At 45.4% G+C, this 21,507-nt stretch overlaps 1 protein-coding gene across 2 annotated transcripts in view; it reads left to right on the forward strand.

The window, feature by feature from the left end:
* LOC139554891 (DNA-directed RNA polymerase III subunit RPC1-like) overlaps positions 1–21,507 on the forward strand; it is a 42,808-nt gene that overhangs the window by 6,976 nt on the left and 14,325 nt on the right. For both annotated transcript variants that reach the window (XR_011670909.1, XM_071368136.1), the window contains exons 9-17: positions 744–847; positions 3,930–4,071; positions 5,730–5,870; positions 7,406–7,475; positions 13,881–14,008; positions 15,470–15,608; positions 16,094–16,258; positions 17,291–17,463; positions 19,325–19,436. Coding sequence is in view for 1 of the 2 variants with exons in the window: in XM_071368136.1 (XP_071224237.1) it covers positions 744–847; positions 3,930–4,071; positions 5,730–5,870; positions 7,406–7,475; positions 13,881–14,008; positions 15,470–15,608; positions 16,094–16,258; positions 17,291–17,463; positions 19,325–19,436 (1,174 nt within the window). In the remaining variant the exon portion in view is untranslated. The remainder of the gene's footprint in view (positions 1–743; positions 848–3,929; positions 4,072–5,729; positions 5,871–7,405; positions 7,476–13,880; positions 14,009–15,469; positions 15,609–16,093; positions 16,259–17,290; positions 17,464–19,324; positions 19,437–21,507) is intronic.

A 21,507-nucleotide genomic window follows, 5' to 3' on the forward strand; every position in this document is an offset into this window, starting at 1 on the left:
TACAGATACTTCTACCATAAACACATTCCCAGGCATTTCTTTAGATGACAGCAAAAAAAACATTAATTTGTACAGAAGTAGCGAACTAGTTATGCTAACGTTAGCTAGCTAGCCAAAACATTGTTTACAATGCCATGGCTGAATGCCTCCTGATTCAACCAACTTCCCACCGTGATTTATATCAGAACGGGACATCCATTCCATGTAACTACTGTTTCTGTTGTAGTTCTCAGGTCAATAGACGTAATGATCCCAGTTCTAGTAGCAGCAGCTTGTGACTAGTTCATGATGAAGAACATGGATCAGTTAAGAGGGAGTAGGCCTCCTGAACCATTGGGATCATGAATAGCATGAATGTTACAGAGACTTTTGTGTTGTTTATGGTGAAAATGCCTTTAAAACATTTTGATCCAGACTATTTTGGGTTTAATAGTAACTCGATGTTCTGCTTTTTAATGAAACATTTGTTGAAGTCCAAATTGGAGCAAATTCTATAATTGCAATGAATCGCGATTTAACTAATTCCATTAACTCTATTTAATTATTTTAATAATTTGACTTCCTTAATAAGAATACATCAATTGTTTATAAGCACTACATAGATGCTTCACAAATCAGGATGGATCACAAGGGAGGTTGAGTGCCTTTTTCCAGCTGTCTTTACCATTGAGAAGTAACCTGCACAGTGTCTTCACTGTCCTGTTGTGTGACCTGTGACCTCTTAACTTGTTGTGCGCCCCAAGGTGAACAAGGCCAACTTGGAGATGCTGAGGAAGCTGGTGCGTAGCGGTCCCGAGGACCACCCTGGAGCCAACTTCATCCAGCAACGACACACGCAGATGAAGAGGTCAGGACAGTTCTATTGGACATGTTTAGTAGTCAGTTAAAAAGCATGAGCTGACCCACACCCCTTAAAATGTTGAAGAAGGCACTATGTGCCAAAGCGTTGGTGAGGTTTACCCATTCAGTTATTAGAAGCATATTTAGAGTATCTTTGTTTTTATACATTTTAGTCGTTTTAAAGGGATACTTTTTTGTCTTGAGGCCCTTTAGCTACTTCCTCAGTCAGATGAACTCGTTGGTACCAGTTTAATATCTCTGTTTACTGGGACACCAGTTTAATATCTCTGTTTACTGGGACACCAGTTTAATGTCTCTGTTTACTGGGACACCAGTTTAATGTCTCTGTTTACTGGGACACCAGTTTAATATCTCTGTTTACTGGGACACCAGTTTAATATCTCTGTTTACTGGGACACCAGTTTAATGTCTCTGTTTACTGGGACACCAGTTTAATGTCTCTGTTTACTGGGACACCAGTTTAATGTCTCTGTTTACTGGGACACCAGTTTAATATCTCTGTTTACTGGGACACCAGTTTAATATCTCTGTTTACTGGGACACCAGTTTAATGTCTCTGTTTACTGGGACACCAGTTTAATGTCTCTGTTTACTGGGACACTAGTTTAATGTCTCTGTTTACTGGGACACCAGTTTAATGTCTCTGTTTACTGGGACACCAGTTTAATATCTTTGTTTACTGCGACACCAGTTTAATGTCTCTGTTTACTGGGACACCAGTTTAATGTCTCTGTTTACTGGGACACCAGTTTAATATCTCTGTTTACTGGGACACCAGTTTAATGTCTCTGTTTACTGGGACACCAGTTTAATATCTCTGTTTACTGGGACACCAGTTTAATGTCTCTGTTTACTGGGACACCAGTTCATCTGACTCTGGGGAAGTAGATAATGGACTTCATTGTCCCGAAGTATCCCCTTTTTAATAGATGCTCTTATCCAGTGTCAACTAAATTAGCTAAAACAACCACATATCACAATCATTAGGTTGTTGGTTGGGTCCGCCATCCTTTTGGTTACAGGCCTACCACTAAACTGAAACTGTGGTTATAGGCCTACCACTAAACTGAAACTGTGGTTATAGGCCTACCACTAAACTGAAACTGTGGTTATAGGCCTACCACTAAACTGAAACTGTGGTTATAGGCCTACCACTAAACTGAAACTGTGGTTACAGGCCTACCACTAAACTGAAACTGTGGTTACGGGCCTACCACTCAACTGAAACTGTGGTTATAGGCCTACCACTAAACTGAAACTGTGGTTATAGGCCTACCACTAAACTGAAACTGTGGTTACGGGCCTACCACTAAACTGAAACTGTGGTTACGGGCCTACCACTAAACTGAAACTGTGGTTATAGGCCTACCACTAAACTGAAACTGTGGTTATAGGCCTACCACTAAACTGAAACTGTGGTTACGGGCCTACCACTAAACTGAAACTGTGGTTACGGGCCTACCACTAAACTGAAACTGTGGTTACGGGCCTACCACTCAACTGAAACTGTGGTTACAGGCCTACCACTCAACTGAAACTGTGGTTACAGGCCTACCACTAAACTGAAACTGTGGTTACAGGCCTACCACTAAACTGAAACTGTGGTTACGGGCCTACCACTAAACTGAAACTGTGGTTACGGGCCTACCACTAAACTGAAACTGTGGTTATGGGCCTACCACTCAACTGAAACTGTGGTTATAGGCCTACCACTCAACTGAAACTGTGGTTACAGGCCTACCACTAAACTGAAACTGTGGTTACAGGCCTACCACTAAACTGAAACTGTGGTTACAGGCCTACCACTAAACTGAAACTGTTGTTACAGGCCTACCACTCAACTGAAACTGTGGTTACAGGCCTACCACTAAACTGAAACTGTGGTTACAGGTCTACCACTAAACTGAAACTGTGGTTACGGGCCTACCACTAAACTGAAACTGTGGTTACAGGCCTACCACTAAACTGAAACTGTTGTTACAGGCCTACCACTCAACTGAAACTGTGGTTACAGGCCTACCACTAAACTGAAACTGTGGTTACAGGCCTACCACTAAACTGAAACTGTGGTTACAGGCCTACCACTAAACTGAAACTGTGGTTACAGGCCTACCACTAAACTGAAACTGTGGTTACGGGCCTACCACTAAACTGAAACTGTGGTTACGGGCCTACCACTCAACTGAAACTGTGGTTACGGGCCTACCACTCAACTGAAACTGTGGTTACAGGCCTACCACTAAACTGAAACTGTGGTTACAGGCCTACCACTAAACTGAAACTGTGGTTACAGGCCTACCACTAAACTGAAACTGTTGTTACAGGCCTACCACTCAACTGAAACTGTGGTTACAGGCCTACCACTAAACTGAAACTGTGGTTACAGGCCTACCACTAAACTGAAACTGTGGTTACGGGCCTACCACTAAACTGAAACTGTGGTTACAGGCCTACCACTAAACTGAAACTGTGGTTACAGGCCTACCACTCAACTGAAACTGTGGTTACAGGCCTACCACTCAACTGAAACTGTGGTTACAGGCCTACCACTAAACTGAAACTGTGGTTACAGGCCTACCACTAAACTGAAACTGTGGTTACGGGCCTACCACTAAACTGAAACTGTGGTTATGGGCCTACCACTCAACAGAAACTGTGGTTACAGGCCTACCACTCAACTGAAACTGTGGTTACAGGCCTACCACTCAACTGAAACTGTGGTTACAGGCCTACCACTAAACTGAAACTGTGGTTACAGGCCTACCACTAAACTGAAACTGTGGTTACAGGCCTACCACTAAACTGAAACTGTGGTTACAGGCCTACCACTAAACTGAAACTGTGGTTACAGGCCTACCACTAAACTGAAACTGTGGTTACAGGCCTACCACTAAACTGAAACTGGGGTTACAGGCCTACCACTAAACTGAAACTGTGGTTACAGGCCTACCACTCAACTGAAACTGGGGTTACAGGCCTACCACTAAACTGAAACTTTGTATGAAACCACATGTTTAGGTGTATGTTCTAAGAGTATTCCCTGTGTGTGTGTGTGTGTGTGTGTTCAGGTTTCTGAAGTACGGGAACCGAGAGAAGATGGCCCAGGAGCTGAGGTTTGGAGACGTGGTGGAGAGACACATGATCGATGGAGACATCGTCCTCTTCAACCGGCAGCCATCTCTACACAAACTCAGCATCATGGCTCATATTGTGAGTTCTCTCTCTCTGTCTCTCTGTCTCTCTCTCTCTCTCTCTCTCTCTCTCTCTCTCTCTCTCTGTCTCTGTCTCTGTCTCTCTCTGTCTCTCTCTGTCTCTCTCTCTCTCTCTCTCTCTCTCTCTCTCTCTCTCTCTCTCTCTCTCTCTGTCTCTCTCTGTCTCTCTCTGTCTCTCTCTGTCTCTGTCTCTGTCTCTGTCTCTGTCTCTGTCTCTCTCTCTCTGTCTCTCTCTCTGTCTCTCTCCGCATCGTACACCCGTCCTTCACGTCGGCTCTCAGTCTGGAAACTGTCGTGTTAATCAACGTCCTGACTCCATGGCAACGTGTAGGCAGGAAGAGAACCTCCCTGTTAGAAGTTGGGGATTTTGTGTGATGTATGTTGGGGGTTGTCTGTTTATAGCTGCCTTGTCGTGTAGCTGTTACTGTTCTAGAGCTGCCTTGTCGTGTAGCTGTTACTGTTTTAGAGCTGCCTTGTCGTGTAGTTGTTACTGTTTTAGAGCTGCCTTGTCGTGTAGTTGTTACTGTTTTAGAGCTGCCTTGTCGTGTAGTTGTTACTGTTTTAGAGCTGCCTTGTCGTGTAGTTGTTACTGTTTTAGAGCTGCCTTGTCGTGTATCTGTTACTGTTTTAGAGCTGCCTTGTCGTGTAGCTGTTACTGTTCTAGAGCTGCCTTGTCGTGTAGTTGTTACTGTTTTAGAGCTGCCTTGTCGTGTAGTTGTTACTGTTTTAGAGCTGCCTTGTCGTGTAGCTGTTACTGTTTTAGAGCTGCCTTGTCGTGTAGTTGTTACTGTTTTAGAGCTGCCTTGTCGTGTAGTTGTTACTGTTTTAGAGCTGCCTTGTCGTGTAGCTGTTACTGTTTTATAGCTGCCTTGTCGTGTATCTGTTACTGTTCTAGAGCTGCCTTGTCGTGTAGTTGTTACTGTTCTAGAGCTGCCTTGTCGTGTAGTTGTTACTGTTTTAGAGCTGCCTTGTCGTGTAGTTGTTACTGTTCTAGAGCTGCCTTGTTGTGTAGTTGTTACTGTTTTAGAGCTGCCTTGTCGTGTATCTGTTACTGTTTTAGAGCTGCCTTGTCGTGTATCTGTTACTGTTCTAGAGCTGCCTTGTCGTGTAGTTGTTACTGTTCTAGAGCTGCCTTGTCGTGTAGTTGTTACTGTTTTAGAGCTGCCTTGTCGTGTAGTTGTTACTGTTTTAGAGCTGCCTTGTCGTGTAGTTGTTACTGTTCTAGAGCTGCCTTGTCGTGTAGTTGTTACTGTTTTAGAGCTGCCTTGTCGTGTATCTGTTACTGTTTTATAGCTGCCTTGTCGTGTAGTTGTTACTGTTCTAGAGCTGCCTTGTCGTGTAGTTGTTACTGTTTTAGAGCTGCCTTGTCGTGTATCTGTTACTGTTTTATAGCTGCCTTGTCGTGTAGTTGTTACTGTTCTAGAGCTGCCTTGTCGTGTAGTTGTTACTGTTTTAGAGCTGCCTTGTCGTGTATCTGTTACTGTTTTAGAGCTGCCTTGTCGTGTATCTGTTACTGTTTTAGAGCTGCCTTGTCGTGTAGTTGTTACTGTTCTAGAGCTGCCTTGTCGTGTAGTTGTTACTGTTTTGGGTGTATCAAGATAAGTTTATTTCAGGCAGATCTCAATGAAATCATTATTATCTTTATCTGTCCTGAAGGCCAAAGTGAAGCCTCACAGAACGTTCCGGTTCAACGAGTGTGTGTGCACGCCGTACAACGCTGACTTTGACGGGGACGAGATGAACCTTCACCTTCCCCAGACAGAGGAGGCCAAGGCTGAAGCCCTGGTGCTGATGGGGGTTAGTGTCACCTGCCCTGCTTCACCTTTAGACTCCTGCAGCACACCTCACACCCCCACACCTCACACCCCCACACCTTGCACCCCCACACACCTTGCACCCCCACACACCTCACACCCCCACACACCTCACACCCCCACACCTCACATCCCTACACACCTCACACCCCCCACACACCTCACACCCCTACACACCTCACACACCTCACACACCTCACACCCCTACACCCCCACATCCCTACACACCTCACACCCCCACACACCTCACACCCCCACACCTCACATCCCTACACACCTCTCACACCCCCACACCTCACATCCCTCACACCCCTCACACCCCACACCCCCACACACCTCACACCCCCACACCTCACATCCCTACACACCTCACACCCCCACACACCTCACACCCCCACACCTCACACCCCTACACACCTCACACCCCCACACACCTCACACCCCCACACCTCACATCCCTACACACCTCACACCCCCCACACCCCTACACACCTCACACACCTCACACCCCTACCTACCTACACACCTCACACCCCTACACACCCCACACCCCTACACCCCTACCTACCTCACACCCCTACACCCCTCACACACCTCACACCCCTACACACCTCACACCCCCACACCCCCACACACCTCACACCCCCACACAACTCACACACCTCACACCCCTACCTACCTCACACCCCCACACACCTCACACCCCTACCTACCTCACACACCTCACACCCCTACACACCTCACACCTCCCACCTCACACACCTCACACCCCCACACACCTCACACCCCCACACACCTCACACCCCTACACACCTCACACCCCTACACCCTCACCCCACACACCTCACACCCCTACCTACCTCACACCCCCTACCTACCTCACACCCCCACACACCTCACACCCCTACCTACCTCACACACCTCACACCCCCACACACCTCACACCCCTACCTACCTCACACACCTCACACCCCTACACGCTGTACAGCCCCCCCTACACCTACACCGCCCCAGAGTCCACCCCTACACCGCCCCAGAGTCCACCCCTACACCGCCCCAGAGTCCACCCCTACACCGCCCCAGAGTCCACCCCTACACCGCCCCAGAGTCCACCCCTACACCGCCCCAGAGTCCACCCCTACACCGCCCCAGAGTCCACCCCTACACCGCCCCAGAGTCCACCCCTACACCGCCCCAGAGTCCACCCCTACACCGCCCCAGAGTCCACCCCTACACCGCCCCAGAGTCCACCCCTACACCGCCCCAGAGTCCACCCCTACACCGCCCCAGAGTCCACCCCTACTCCGCCCCAGAGTCCACCCCTACACCGCCCCAGAGTCCACCTCTACACCGCCACACAGTCCACCTCTACACCGCCCCACAGTCCTCCCCTACACTTCTCCTCTCTGTCACTCAGTCTTTCAAAGCCCAGGTTTAAACTAAAACCTGTACAGCCGAGGTTCTACTTTTCCCTCTGACCGATACTTTTCTCATTTCTCTTTGTCTCTTTTCCTCCAGACCAAAGCCAACCTGGTGACCCCCAGGAACGGAGAGCCTCTGATTGCTGCTATTCAAGACTTTCTGACAGGTCAGCCATTGTGTTACAGCAATAGCCAATCGTTGTTTGTCGCAGCAGGGCCTGACAGCCAATCAAATGGCTCATTTGTCGGATGATTGAGGTCCTTTGACGTCTGTATTAGTGAGTGTCTCAAACTGCTCGTTGTTAGGTGGAGAAAGGTTTTGACACGGTGATCATGTGATCAACCTGATGGAAGATGTCTCCCTGGCGCTCTCCCATCTGTTCACTACATTAGATAGATGTGTCACAGCTCGTCTCATCATAACGATGTCATCTGTTCACTACATTAGATAGATGTTGTCACAGCTCGTCTCATCATAACGACGTCATCTGTTCACTACATTAGATAGATGTTACAGCTCGTCTCATCATAACGATGTCATCTGTTCACTACATTAGATAGATGTTGTCACAGCTCGTCTCATCATAACGATGTCATCTGTTCACTACATTAGATAGATGTTGTCACAGCTCGTCTCATCATAACGATGTCATCTGTTCACTACATTAGATAGATGTGTCACAGCTCGTCTCATCATAACGATGTCATCTGTTCACTACATTAGATAGATGTTGTCACAGCTCGTCTCATCATAACGATGTCATCTGTTCACTACATTAGATAGATGTTGTCACAGCTCGTCTCATCATAACGATGTCATCTGTTCACTACATTAGATAGATGTTGTCACAGCTCGTCTCATCATAACGATGTCGTCTGTTCACTACATTTGATAGATGTGTCACAGCTCGTCTCATCATAACGATGTCATCTGTTCACTACATTAGATAGATGTTGTCACAGCTCGTCTCATCATAACGATGTCATCTGTTCACTACATTAGATAGATGTCACAGCTCGTCTCATCATAACGATGTCATCTGTTCACTACATTAGATAGATGTGTCACAGCTCGTCTCATCATAACGATGTCGTCTGTTCACTACATTAGATAGATGTCACAGCTCGTCTCATCATAACGACGTCATCTGTTCACTACATTAGATAGATGTCACAGCTCGTCTCATCATAACGATGTCATCTGTTCACTACATTAGATAGATGTGTCACAGCTCGTCTCATCATAACGACGTCATCTGTTCACTACATTAGATAGATGTTGTCACAGCTCGTCTCATCATAACGATGTCGTCTGTTCACTACATTAGATAGATGTCACAGCTCGTCTCATCATAACGACGTCATCTGTTCACTACATTAGATAGATGTCACAGCTCGTCTCATCATAACGATGTCATCTGTTCACTACATTAGATAGATGTGTCACAGCTCGTCTCATCATAACGACGTCATCTGTTCACTACATTAGATAGATGTTGTCACAGCTCGTCTCATCATAACGATGTCATCTGTTCACTACATTAGATAGATGTTGTCACAGCTCGTCTCATCATAACGATGTCATCTGTTCACTACATTAGATAGATGTGTCACAGCTCGTCTCATCATAACGATGTCATCTGTTCACTACATTAGATAGATGTCACAGCTCGTCTCATCATAACGATGTCGTCTGTTCACTACATTAGATAGATGTCACAGCTCGTCTCATCATAACGATGTCATCTGTTCACTACATTAGATAGATGTGTCACAGCTCGTCTCATCATAACGATGTCATCTGTTCACTACATTAGATAGATGTGTCACAGCTCGTCTCATCATAACGATGTCGTCTGTTCACTACATTAGATAGATGTCACAGCTCGTCTCATCATAACGATGTCATCTGTTCACTACATTAGATAGATGTGTCACAGCTCGTCTCATCATAACGACGTCATCTGTTCACTACATTAGATAGATGTTGTCACAGCTCGTCTCATCATAACGATGTCATCTGTTCACTACATTAGATAGATGTCACAGCTCGTCTCATCATAACGATGTCATCTGTTCACTACATTAGATAGATGTCACAGCTCGTCTCATCATAACGATGTCATCTGTTCACTACATTTGATAGATGTTGTCACAGCTCGTCTCATCATAACGATGTCGTCTGTTCACTACATTAGATAGATGTTGTCACAGCTCGTCTCATCATAACGACGTCATCTGTTCACTACATTAGATAGATGTGTCACAGCTCGTCTCATCATAACGACGTCATCTGTTCACTACATTAGATAGATGTTGTCACAGCTCGTCTCATCATAACGACGTCATCTGTTCACTACATTTGATAGATGTGTCACAGCTCGTCTCATCATAACGATGTCATCTTCGTTATACAGCTGCTTTGCTTGTGTTTATCCAGATTGGGACCTCTTGTTAAATCAACACCTTGATGGGGCTTCTTCATACTGACTTTATTATCCACTAGGGTTTGACATTTTGAAACTGAATTCAGGAAGATGAACTTATGTCAAATATATATATTTTTTTACATGTTATGAAGGTACAGTCCCAGAGCTTTGGTCTGTTATGAAACATGGGAAAGTTATGCTTCTTTGACGTTTGATAGACGTGTTATCCCAATATGGAGACGGGTAGGAGAAAAATGCCCTTCAATGAGTTTCCCACTTTCTACAGAACACTTGTTTCTTTACGTCCATTCAGCATTGTTCGCACCCTCTTAAGCCCCACCCATTTATTCATGAGTCAGCGTGGCGTTGTCCTCCAGAAAGTGGTCTCTCTGTCAGTGGCGGTTGGTGACGTTTAACATGAAGGAGGGCGACTTTTATTTTTAATGAGCTTGGCCTTATTTCTATTACAGCATATTGGATGACTGTCATTCATATTCATATTCACCCAGTTCAATGTAACAGTGATAGGTTTAGGTTACTGTCATTCATATTCACCCAGTTCAATGTAACAGTGATAGGTTTAGGTTACTGTCATTCATATTCACCCAGTTCAATGTAACAGTGATAGGTTTAGGTTACTGTCATTCATATTCACCCAGTTCAATGTAACAGTGATAGGTTTAGGTTACTGCCATTCATATTCACCCAGTTCAATGTAACAGTGATAGGTTTAGGTTACTGTCATTCATATTCACCCAGTTCAATGTAACAGTGATAGGTTTAGGTTACTGTCATTCATATTCACCCAGTTCAATGTAACAGTGATAGGTTTAGGTTACTGTCATTCATATTCACCCAGTTCAATGTAACAGTGATAGGTTTAGGTTACTGTCATTCATATTCACCCAGCTCAATGTAACAGTGATAGGTTTAGGTTACTGTCATTCATATTCCATTCGCCCAGTTCAATGTAACAGTGATAGGTTTAGGTTACTGTCATTCATATTCCATTCGCCCAGTTCAATGTAACAGTGATAGGTTTAGGTTACTGTCATTCATATTCACCCAGTTCAATGTAACAGTGATAGGTTTAGGTTACTGTCATTCATATTCCATTCGCCCAGTTCAATGTAACAGTGATAGGTTTAGGTTACTGTCATTCATATTCACCCAGTTCAGTGTAACAGTGATAGGTTTAGGTTACTGTCATTCATATTCCATTCGCCCAGTTCAATGTAACAGTGATAGGTTTAGGTTACTGTCATTCATATTCACCCAGTTCAATGTAACAGTGATAGGTTTAGGTTACTGTCATTCATATTCACCCAGGTAAAATGTAGCAGTGATAGGTTTAGGTTACTGTCATTCATATTCACCCAGTTCAATGTAACAGTGATAGGTTTAGGTTACTGCCATTCATATTCACCCAGTTCAATGTAACAGTGATAGGTTTAGGTTACTGTCATTCATATTCCATTCGCCCAGTTCAATGTAACAGTGATAGGTTTAGGTTACTGTCATTCATATTCACCCAGTTCAATGTAACAGTGATAGGTTTAGGTTACTGTCATTCATATTCACCCAGTTCAATGTAACAGTGATAGGTTTAGGTTACTGCCATTCATATTCACCCAGTTCAATGTAACAGTGATAGGTTTAGGTTACTGCCATTCATATTCACCCAGTTCAATGTAACAGTGATAGGTTTAGGTTACTGTCATTCATATTCACCCAGTTCAATGTAACAGTGATAGGTTTAGGTTACTGTCATTCATATTCACCCAGTTCAATGTAACAGTGATAGGTTTAGGTTACTGTCATTCATATTCACCCAGTTCAATGTAACAGTGATAGGTTTAGGTTACTGTCATTCATATTCACCCAGTTCAATGTAACAGTGATAGGTTTAGGTTACTGCCATTCATATTCACCCAGTTCAATGTAACAGTGATAGGTTTAGGTTACTGTCATTCATATTCCATTCGCCCAGTTCAATGTAACAGTGATAGGTTTAGGTTACTGTCATTCATATTCACCCAGTTCAATGTAACAGTGATAGGTTTAGGTTACTGTCATTCATATTCACCCAGTTCAATGTAACAGTGATAGGTTTAGGTTACTGCCATTCATATTCACCCAGTTCAATGTAACAGTGATAGGTTTAGGTTACTGCCATTCATATTCACCCAGTTCAATGTAACAGTGATAGGTTTAGGTTACTGTCATTCATATTCACCCAGTTCAATGTAACAGTGATAGGTTTAGGTTACTGTCATTCATATTCACCCAGTTCAATGTAACAGTGATAGGTTTAGGTTACTGTCATTCATATTCACCCAGTTCAATGTGACATTGATAGGTTTAGGCTACTACACGATACTCACATTTTCCCTATACCCATCATGAGGTTGCTACAACCTAGCCTATGAATGAAAGTTTACAACAGGTTGAGAGAAATGTGAGTAATCAAAGTGACCGACATTGGCACATTCAGTAACGCCCTGCACACTCCTGCCTGCATCTAGCTGACCTAGGGTGTAATCATTAGTCCAAAGGTTGCAAATGAGAGTTTCTATTGGACAAATTCAATTATGTTTATCATTTTCGTTCCGCTTGCTTCCGTTTTTAAGAATTGGTTTTCAACAGAATCAATGGAATGAATACACCCCTGATCACACGCAAACACAGTTCACTTTCATAGCCACCACATACAAACAGCATGAACATTTTGCTCGTTGTATAATTCCTTCTTGCATCTATGCGCTCTTCTCCTCATCTTTTCCCTTCGCTTGTGGACTTCAGTGCACAACACATCAGCTGTCTGTGACCAGGCGGAAAAAAACTTTCCAAGCCAAACCTTCATATCGTTAATCACTACACACAGCCTACATCGTTGTCACCATATTAGCTAACGATGTTAGTAACGTCATAGTCAACATTGCTACTAGAACTAACGCGTTAGTAATCCCGCTAAAATCATGCAGTGCAGTCAGCAAGCAGTTTAGCAGTTACACCGGTGGGCCCCGGTGGCAATAAATTAATAAAACCAAAAGCTTACCTTGACTTGAAAGAGTTCCAGTGTTGAACTGTCATAGCCAGCTAGCTTACATAGCATCCCTATCTGTTTGAGCGGGTGTTTGAGTAGGCTAAACTAGCTAGCTGCTTTCGCTAGCTAAGTGAAAGTGAAAAAAATACAACTAAATATAGCTGTCTTGCTCTCTCTCACTCTCTCTCTGTTGCTTCTCCTTCATTAACTAAATGAATTTGTTCAAAACTGTTCAACGTTTCTTTCTCTCTCTTTGAGTCAACTACCACATTTTATACACTGCAGTGCTAGCTAGCTGTAGCTTATCCTTTCAGTACTAGATTCATTCTCTGATCCTTTGATTGGGTGAACAACATTTTCAGTTCATACTGCATAAGTTCTAATAGGTTAAAGAACATCCTCTGGAAGTTGTAATAATTACTGTGTAAGTCTATGGAAGGAGGTGAGAACCATGAGACTCCTAGGTGTTCTATTGAAGTCAATGTACCCAGAGGAGGACAGAAGCTAGCTGTCCTCCGGCTACACCATGGTGCTACCCTACAGAGTGCTGTGGAAGTTACTGTAGACCTTCATCGCAAAACAGTGTATTTTAATCAATTATTTGGTGACGTGAATATATTTAGTACAGTTTAATCTAAAAATATTCACTATTTGAGGCTCCTCTGCTCTCTATTATCCCCCCTCCATTATCAGCCAATCACGGAGCCTGTCTTTCTCCCTATAGAGCTCAGTGCTTTACTCCTTGGCTAAACTAGGCTCATAATATAACATTTTTATTCATATTTATGGATTCCAGACAAGTTTGTAATTAAGTCATATGAAAGTTCACACGTTCAAGAAGGCTTTTCTGCAACGAAAAAAAATAATATATTTTGTTTTTTTACGTCTGTACTGTAAAGTAGGAAATAGACTCAAATGCCTACGATCCTGAATCCGGCCACATATAGCAATGTCAAAATGTCATCTTTGTATTTATCATATTTGGAGAAAGTGTAGCCTAATATTTCTTAGGCTATTTCTTAGGAAGACAATAGCTGTATGTTTCACACTCCACATTTCAACACCCTACTCTTCTCCTCTCTCGCCTTTCTTCTCAGGAGCCTACCTGTTGACCCTGAAGGACACTTTCTTCGATAGGTCTAAAGCCTGCCAGATAGTGGCCTCTATCCTGGTGGGGGTGGATGAGAAGATCAAGATAGCTCTCCCACACCCTGCCATACTCAAGGTACAGCTCTCCCACACCCTGCCATACTCAAGGTACAGCTCTCCCACACCCTGCCATACTCAAGGTACGGCTCTCCCACACCCTGCCATACTCAAGGTACGGCTCTCCCACACCCTGCCATACTCAAGGTACGGCTCTCCCACACCCTGCCATACTCAAGGTACGGCTCTCCCACACCCTGCCATACTCAAGGTACGGCTCTCCCACACCCTGCCATACTCAAGGTACGGCTCTCCCACACCCTGCCATACTCAAGGTACAGCTCTCCCACACCCTGGCATACTCAAGGTACAGCTCTCCCACACCCTGGCATACTCAAGGTACGGCTCTCCTTGGTTCAACTGAATGATGGGACTGGATATTGGGCCGACATCTGTTGTTCTCTGTCGTGAGGGGAAAACATCTAGAAAGTCACTGGGAGTCATATAGAGTGACTTTAGTAGTTTAATACAGTTGGTCTGAAAGTCACTGGGAGTCATACAGCGTGACTTTCTTTAGTAGTTAAATATCAGTGGTCTGCAACTCGTCAATCATTTGGGTGTTGGTCTTTCTGTTGTCAGTCCGCCATGACTCTGTTGTCAGTCCGCCATGACTCTGTTGTCAGTCCGTCATGACTCTGTTGTCAGTCCGTCATGACTCTGTTGTCAGTCCGTCATGACTCTGTTGTCAGTCCGTCATGACTCTGTTGTCAGTCCGTCATGACTCTGTTGTCAGTCCGTCATGACTCTGTTGTCAGTCCGTCATGACTCTGTTGTCAGTCCGTCATGACTCTGTTGTCAGTCCGTCATGACTCTGTTGTCAGTCCGTCATGACTCTGTCGTCAGTCCGTCATGACTCTGTCGTCAGTCCGTCATGACTCTGTCGTCAGTCCGTCATGACTCTGTCGTCAGTCCGTCATGACTCTGTCGTCAGTCCGTCATGACTCTGTCGTCAGTCCGTCATGACTCTGTCGTCAGTCCGTCATGACTCTGTCGTCAGTCCGTCATGACTCTGTCGTCAGTCCGTCATGACTCTGTCGTCAGTCCGTCATGACTCTGTCGTCAGTCCGTCATGACTCTGTCGTCAGTCCGTCATGACTCTGTCGTCAGTCCGTCATGACTCTGTCGTCAGTCCGTCATGACTCTGTCGTCAGTCCGTCATGACTCTGTCGTCAGTCCGTCATGACTCTGTCGTCAGTCCGTCATGACTCTGTCGTCAGTCCGTCAGTCCGTCATGACTCTGTCGTCTGTTGTCAGTCCGTCATGACTCTGTCGTCTGTTGTCAGTCCGTCATGACTCTGTCGTCTGTTGTCAGTCCGTCATGACTCTGTCGTCTGTTGTCAGTCCGTCATGACTCTGTCGTCTGTTGTCAGTCCGTCATGACTCTGTCGTCTGTTGTCAGTCCGTCATGACTCTGTTGTCTGTTGTTAGCTCATGACTCTGTTGTCTGTTGTTAGCTCATGACTCTGTTGTCTGTTGTCAGCCCATGACTCTGTGGACAGGGAAGCAGCTCTTTGGTCTGATCCTGAAGCCCAGTAAGGACTGTCCAGTCAAGGCCAACCTGAGGACCAAGGGGAAACAGTACAGCGGCAAAGGAGAGGACCTCTGCAGCAACGACTCCTGTGAGTTCCTCCTCATGCCTCTCTAGTGTCTTCATCCATAAAATACATATCATCTGATTCAATTATTCAGATTTAAATATAATTGTATTACTATAATCAGATTCAACGATTCTGATTCATTATTCCAAAACTATGATTATCTGTCTCTCTCTGTCTCTGTGTCTCTCTCTGTCTCTGTGTCTCTCTCTGTCTCTCTCTGTCTCTCTCTGTGTCTCTGTGTCTTTCTCTCTGTGTATCTGTGTCTCTCTCTGTGTCTCTGTGTCTCTCTCTGTCTCTCTCTGTCTCTCTCTGTGTCTCTGTGTCTTTCTCTCTGTGTATCTGTGTCTCTCTCTGTCTCTGTGTCTCTCTCTGTCTCTCTCTGTCTCTCTCTGTGTCTCTGTGTCTTTCTCTCTGTGTCTCTCTCTGTGTCTCTGTGTCTCTCTCTCTCTCTGTCTGTCTCTGTGTATATCTCTCTCTCTCTCTGTGTGTCTCTCTCTGTCTGTCAGTCGTGGTGATCCAGAACAGTGAGTTGATGTGTGGTACCATGGATAAGGGCACGTTGGGCTCTGGCTCCAAGAAGAACATATTCTACATCCTGCTGAGAGACTGGGGGCAGCTGGAGGCAGCCAACGCCATGTCTCGCCTGGCCCGCATCGCGCCTACATACCTCTGTACGTCCACCGCCGCCCGTACTGACACGTTCTCTTCTGTCAATACTTCAAAGATGCTATACTGACCTGCAGTTCACTGATGCTGTACTGTGATCTAATTATATAATAGTAATATACTGTAGGTTTACATCCCTTTATGGATAATGCTTTGAACATGATGTACTGTGATCTAATTATATAATAGTAATATACTGTAGGTTTACATCCCTTTATGGATAATGCTTTGAACATGATGTACTGTGATCTAATTATATAATAGTAATATACTGTAGGTTTACATCCCTTTCTGATAATGCTTTGAACATGCTGTACTGTGAGCTAATGCTATATAATGGTAATATACGGTAGGTTTACATCCCTTTATGGATAATGCTTTGAACATGCTGTACTGTGATATAATTATATAATAGTAATATACTGTAGGTTTACATCCCTTTCTGATAATGCTTTGAACATGCTGTACTGTGAGCTAATTATATAATAGTAATATACTGTAGGTTTACATCCCTTTCTGATAATGCTTTGAACATGCTGTACTGTGAGCTAATGCTATATAATGGTAATATACGGTAGGTTTACATCCCTTTATGGATAATGCTTTGAACATGCTGTACTGTGATATAATTATATAATAGTAATATACTGTAGGTTTACATCCCTTTCTGATAATGCTTTGAACATGCTGTACTGTGAGCTAATTATATAATAGTAATATACTGTAGGTTTACATCCCTTTCTGATAATGCTTTGAACATGCTGTACTGTGAGCTAATGCTATATAATGGTAATATACGGTAGGTTTACATCCCTTTATGGATAATGCTTTGAACATGCTGTACTGTGATATAATTATATAATAGTAATATACTGTAGGTTTACATCCCTTTCTGATAATGCTTTGAACATGCTCAATACTAAATGCGTTCTCATACTTTACAATGCTTGTTTTAGTTTGCTCGCTTTAGTTTTCCCGTTGCCCAACATTTGGCTACAGTGTGCCCTACTGAACATGACCGTTATAAAACCTTGCAGCCAACCGGGGTTTCTCCATCGGTATTGGTGACGTGACCCCAGGCCAGGGTCTGCTGAAGGCCAAACAGAACCTGCTGGACGAAGGCTATGCCAAGTGTGACGAGTACATCGAGGCCCTGAAGACTGGCAAACTGCAGCAACAGCCAGGCTGCACGGCTGAGGAGACGCTGGAGGTACACCCTAGACTAGATAACTCTTAGCTTAGTCACTTCTCTCAATTTGATGCGGCAGGATTCAGGATCCACTGCTGAGGAGACCGTGGAGATACTATAAACACAAGATAACCAATCAGATTAGTATCCTTTTACATTTCCTGGAGTCAACTGGAGCCTTTTCAGTGGTGTTTTTTGCAAAAGGATATAGTTAAGCACAATGATGACGTCTCCCTTCACCTGAAGCCTGTCTTTACCTCAAGCTTGGTCCAAACTGAATCAATCCCCCACCCCCCTTAAACTAGCTGATATTTCTGGTATCCCCAAATCAAACACCCCCCTTAAACTAGCTGATATTTCTGGTATCCCCAAATCAAACACCCCCCTTAAACTAGCTGATATTTCTGGTATCCCCAAATCAACCCCCCCCCCCCCCCCCCCCTTAAACTAGCTGTTATTTCTGGTATCCCCAAATCAAACACCCCCCCCCCCCCTTAAACTAGCTGTTATTTCTGGTATCCCCAAATCAAACAGCCCCTTAAACCAGCTGTTATTTCTGGTATCCCCAAATCAAACAGCCCCCTTAAACTAGCTGATATTTCTGGTATCCCCAAATCAAACAGCCCCTTAAACCAGCTGTTATTTCTGGTATCCCCAAATCAAACAGCCCCCTTAAACCAGCTGTTATTTCTGGTATCCCCAAATCAAACAGCCCCCTTAAACTAGCTGATATTTCTGGTATCCCCAAATCAAACAGCCCCCTTAAACTAGCTGATATTTCTGGTATCCCCAAATCAAACACCCCCCCCTTAAACCAGCTGATATTTCTGGTATCCCCAAATCAAACACCCCCCCCCCCCCCCCCCCCCCTTAAACCAGCTGATATTTCTGGTATCCCCAAATCAAACACCCCCCTTACACCAGCTGATATTTCTGGTATCCCCAAATCAAACACCCCCCCCCCCCCCTTAAACTAGTTGATATTTCTGGTATCCCCAAATCAAACACCCCCCCCCCCCCCCCCCTTAAACCAGCTGATATTTCTGGTATCCCCAAATCAAACACCCCCCCCCCCCCTTAAACCAGCTGATATTTCTGGTATCCCCAAATCAAACAGCCACCATGAGCTTTGCTCCTTCTAGACCAGCTACTGTATCTATTGTCTGGTGCTCCTTCTAGACCAGCTACTGTATCTATTGTCTGGTGCTCCTTCTAGACCAGCTACTGTATCTATTGTCTGGTGCTCCTTCTAGACCAGCTACTGTATCTATTGTCTGGCGCTCCTTCTAGACCAGCTACTGTATCTATTGTCTGGTGCTCCTTCTAGACCAGCTACTGTATCTATTGTCTGGTGCTCCTTCTAGACCAGCTACTGTATCTATTGTCTGGTGCTCCTTCTAGACCAGCTACTGTATCTATTGTCTGGCGCTCCTTCTAGACCAGCTACTGTATCTATTGTCTGGCGCTCCTTCTAGACCAGCTACTGTATCTATTGTCTGGTGCTCCTTCTAGACCAGCTACTGTATCTATTGTCTGGCGCTCCTTCTAGACCAGCTACTGTATCTATTGTCTGGCGCTCCTTCTAGACCAGCTACTGTATCTATTGTCTGGCTGATGTCTGGTGCTCCGTCTAGACCAGCTACTGTATCTATTGTCTGGCTGATGTCTGGTGCTCCTTCTAGACCAGCTACTGTATCTATTGTCTGGTTGATGTCTGGTGCTCCTTCTAGACCAGCTACTTTAGTCTGGTGGCCTTTTGAAAGCAGGTAGGTCATCATCTCTGCTTCAGACTGATGTGAGGAGGAGAGATAGCACTTTCTTTTGTAATGGAGGTGTATCTATTACCTGTGGTTTAGAGTGATAATGATGTGTCTCTCAACAGGCCCTCATCCTGAAGGAGCTATCTGTTATCAGAGACCATGCCGGCAGCGCCTGCCTCAGAGAACTGGACAAGACCAACAGTCCTCTGATTATGGCTCTGTGTGGCTCCAAAGGTAGGTCAACTAACCAGCCGCGGAGGTTTAAATGCTGCCTTTACCACACACACACGGTCACACACACACACGGTCACACACACATACACTAATCACATGTCAGGAGCTCTGCCTGTACACACTTCTAATAATAAGGACTAAGTGGTTCTTATTCACTTCAACTAAGACTTCCTGATTCGCTCGGATTTTATTGGCCGTTAGAGCGCTGTTGTCATGGGAACAGCTAGGTTATACTTTAACGTTTGTTTTATGGATTATTAGGGGCTAGTACTGACCTGTAGCTGACCTGTATGCTAATATAGCCATTATAATTGCCTTATTTCATTTTCTCCCTGCTTTAGGCTCTTTCATTATCTGTTTATGGTAGGATGTACAGTATAGTTTATAGAACAGGACTAAAAACTATGCTCAATGGAGATTCTCCACAGATTTCAAAAGCTTAGTCTGTGTCTGGGAAACCAGCCCATGGGTTTAAGGCTGTGGTCGGCGACAGGCTGCCCGCGGGCCAAAACCGGCCTGCAACTTTCTTTTCCTAAAAAATGACTGTAAAATCACCAGGAATTCAGCTAAAAAATGAGTTTAATTTAGGAAATCTGTTCTCAAGTATTCCAACGAAGAAAGAAAAAAGAGAAGTGATCAAGGTGTGACATTATTTTGGGTCTTAGTTGTCAATTTGCAGTGATCAAAATGATTATAGTTACGTTCAGGCCCTCCCGACCATTCACTCCGCCAAAAATCAGCCCCCGGGGCTGAATCTAGTCTCCCTCCCCCTGGTTCTAGTCTCCCTCCCCCTGGTTCTAGTCTCCCTCCCCCTGGTTCTAGTCTCCCTCCCCCTGGTTCTAGTCTCCCTCCCCCTGGTTCTAGTCTCCCTCCCCCTGGTTCTAGTCTCCCTCCCCCTGGTTCTAGTCTCCCTCCCCCTGGTTCTAGTCTCCCTCCCCCTGGTTCGAGTCTCCCTCCCCCTGGTTCTAGTCCCCCTGGTTCTAGTCTCCCTGGTTCTAGTCTCCCTGGTTCTAGTCTCCCTGGTTCTAGTCTCCCTGGTTCTAGTCTCCCTGGTTCTAGTCCCCCTGGTTCTAGTCTCCCTGGTTCTAGTCTCCCTGGTTCTAGTCTCCCTCCCCCTGGTTCTAGTCTCCCTCCCCCTGGTTCTAGTCTCCCTCCCCCTGGTTCTAGTCTCCCTCCCCCTGGTTCTAGTCTCCCTCCCCCTGGTTCTAGTCTCCCTCCCCCTGGTTCGAGTCTCCCTCCCCCTGGTTCTAGTCCCCCTGGTTCTAGTCTCCCTGGTTCTAGTCTCCCTGGTTCTAGTCTCCCTGGTTCTAGTCTCCCTGGTTCTAGTCTCCCTGGTTCTAGTCCCCCTGGTTCTAGTCCCCCTGGTTCTAGTCCCCCTGGTTCTAGTCTCCCCACCCCTGGTTCTAGTCTCCCTCCCCCTGGTTCTAGTCTCCCTGGTTCTAGTCTCCCTGGTTCTAGTCTCCCTGGTTCTAGTCTCCCTGGTTCTAGTCCCCCTGGTTCTAGTCCCCCTGGTTCTAGTCTCCCTCCCCCTGGTTCTAGTCTCCCTCCCCCTGGTTCTAGTCTCCCTCCCCCTGGTTCTAGTCTCTCTCCCCCTGGTTCTAGTCTCTCTCCCCCTGGTTCTAGTCTCTCTCCCCCTGGTTCTAGTCTCCCTGGTTCTAGTCTCCCTGGTTCTAGTCTCCCTGGTTCTAGTCTCCCTGGTTCTAGTCTCCCTGGTTCTAGTCTCCCTGGTTCTAGTCTCCCTGGTTCTAGTCCCCCTGGTTCTAGTCTCCCTCCCCCTGGTTCTAGTCTCCCTGGTTCTAGTCTCCCTGGTTCTAGTCTCCCTGGTTCTAGTCTCCCTCCCCCTGGTTCTAGTCTCCCTCCCCCTGGTTCTAGTCTCCCTGGTTCTAGTCTCCCTGGTTCTAGTCTCCCTGGTTCTAGTCCCCCTGGTTCTAGTCCCCCTGGTTCTAGTCCCCCTGGTTCTAGTCTCCCTGGTTCTAGTCTCCCTCCCCCTGGTTCTAGTCTCCCTCCCCCTGGTTCTAGTCTCCCTCCCCCTGGTTCTAGTCTCCCTCCCCCTGGTTCTAGTCTCCCTCCC

This window comes from Salvelinus alpinus, chromosome 26 (assembly GCF_045679555.1).
Source record: "Salvelinus alpinus chromosome 26, SLU_Salpinus.1, whole genome shotgun sequence".
Lineage (NCBI taxonomy): Eukaryota > Metazoa > Chordata > Actinopteri > Salmoniformes > Salmonidae > Salvelinus > Salvelinus alpinus.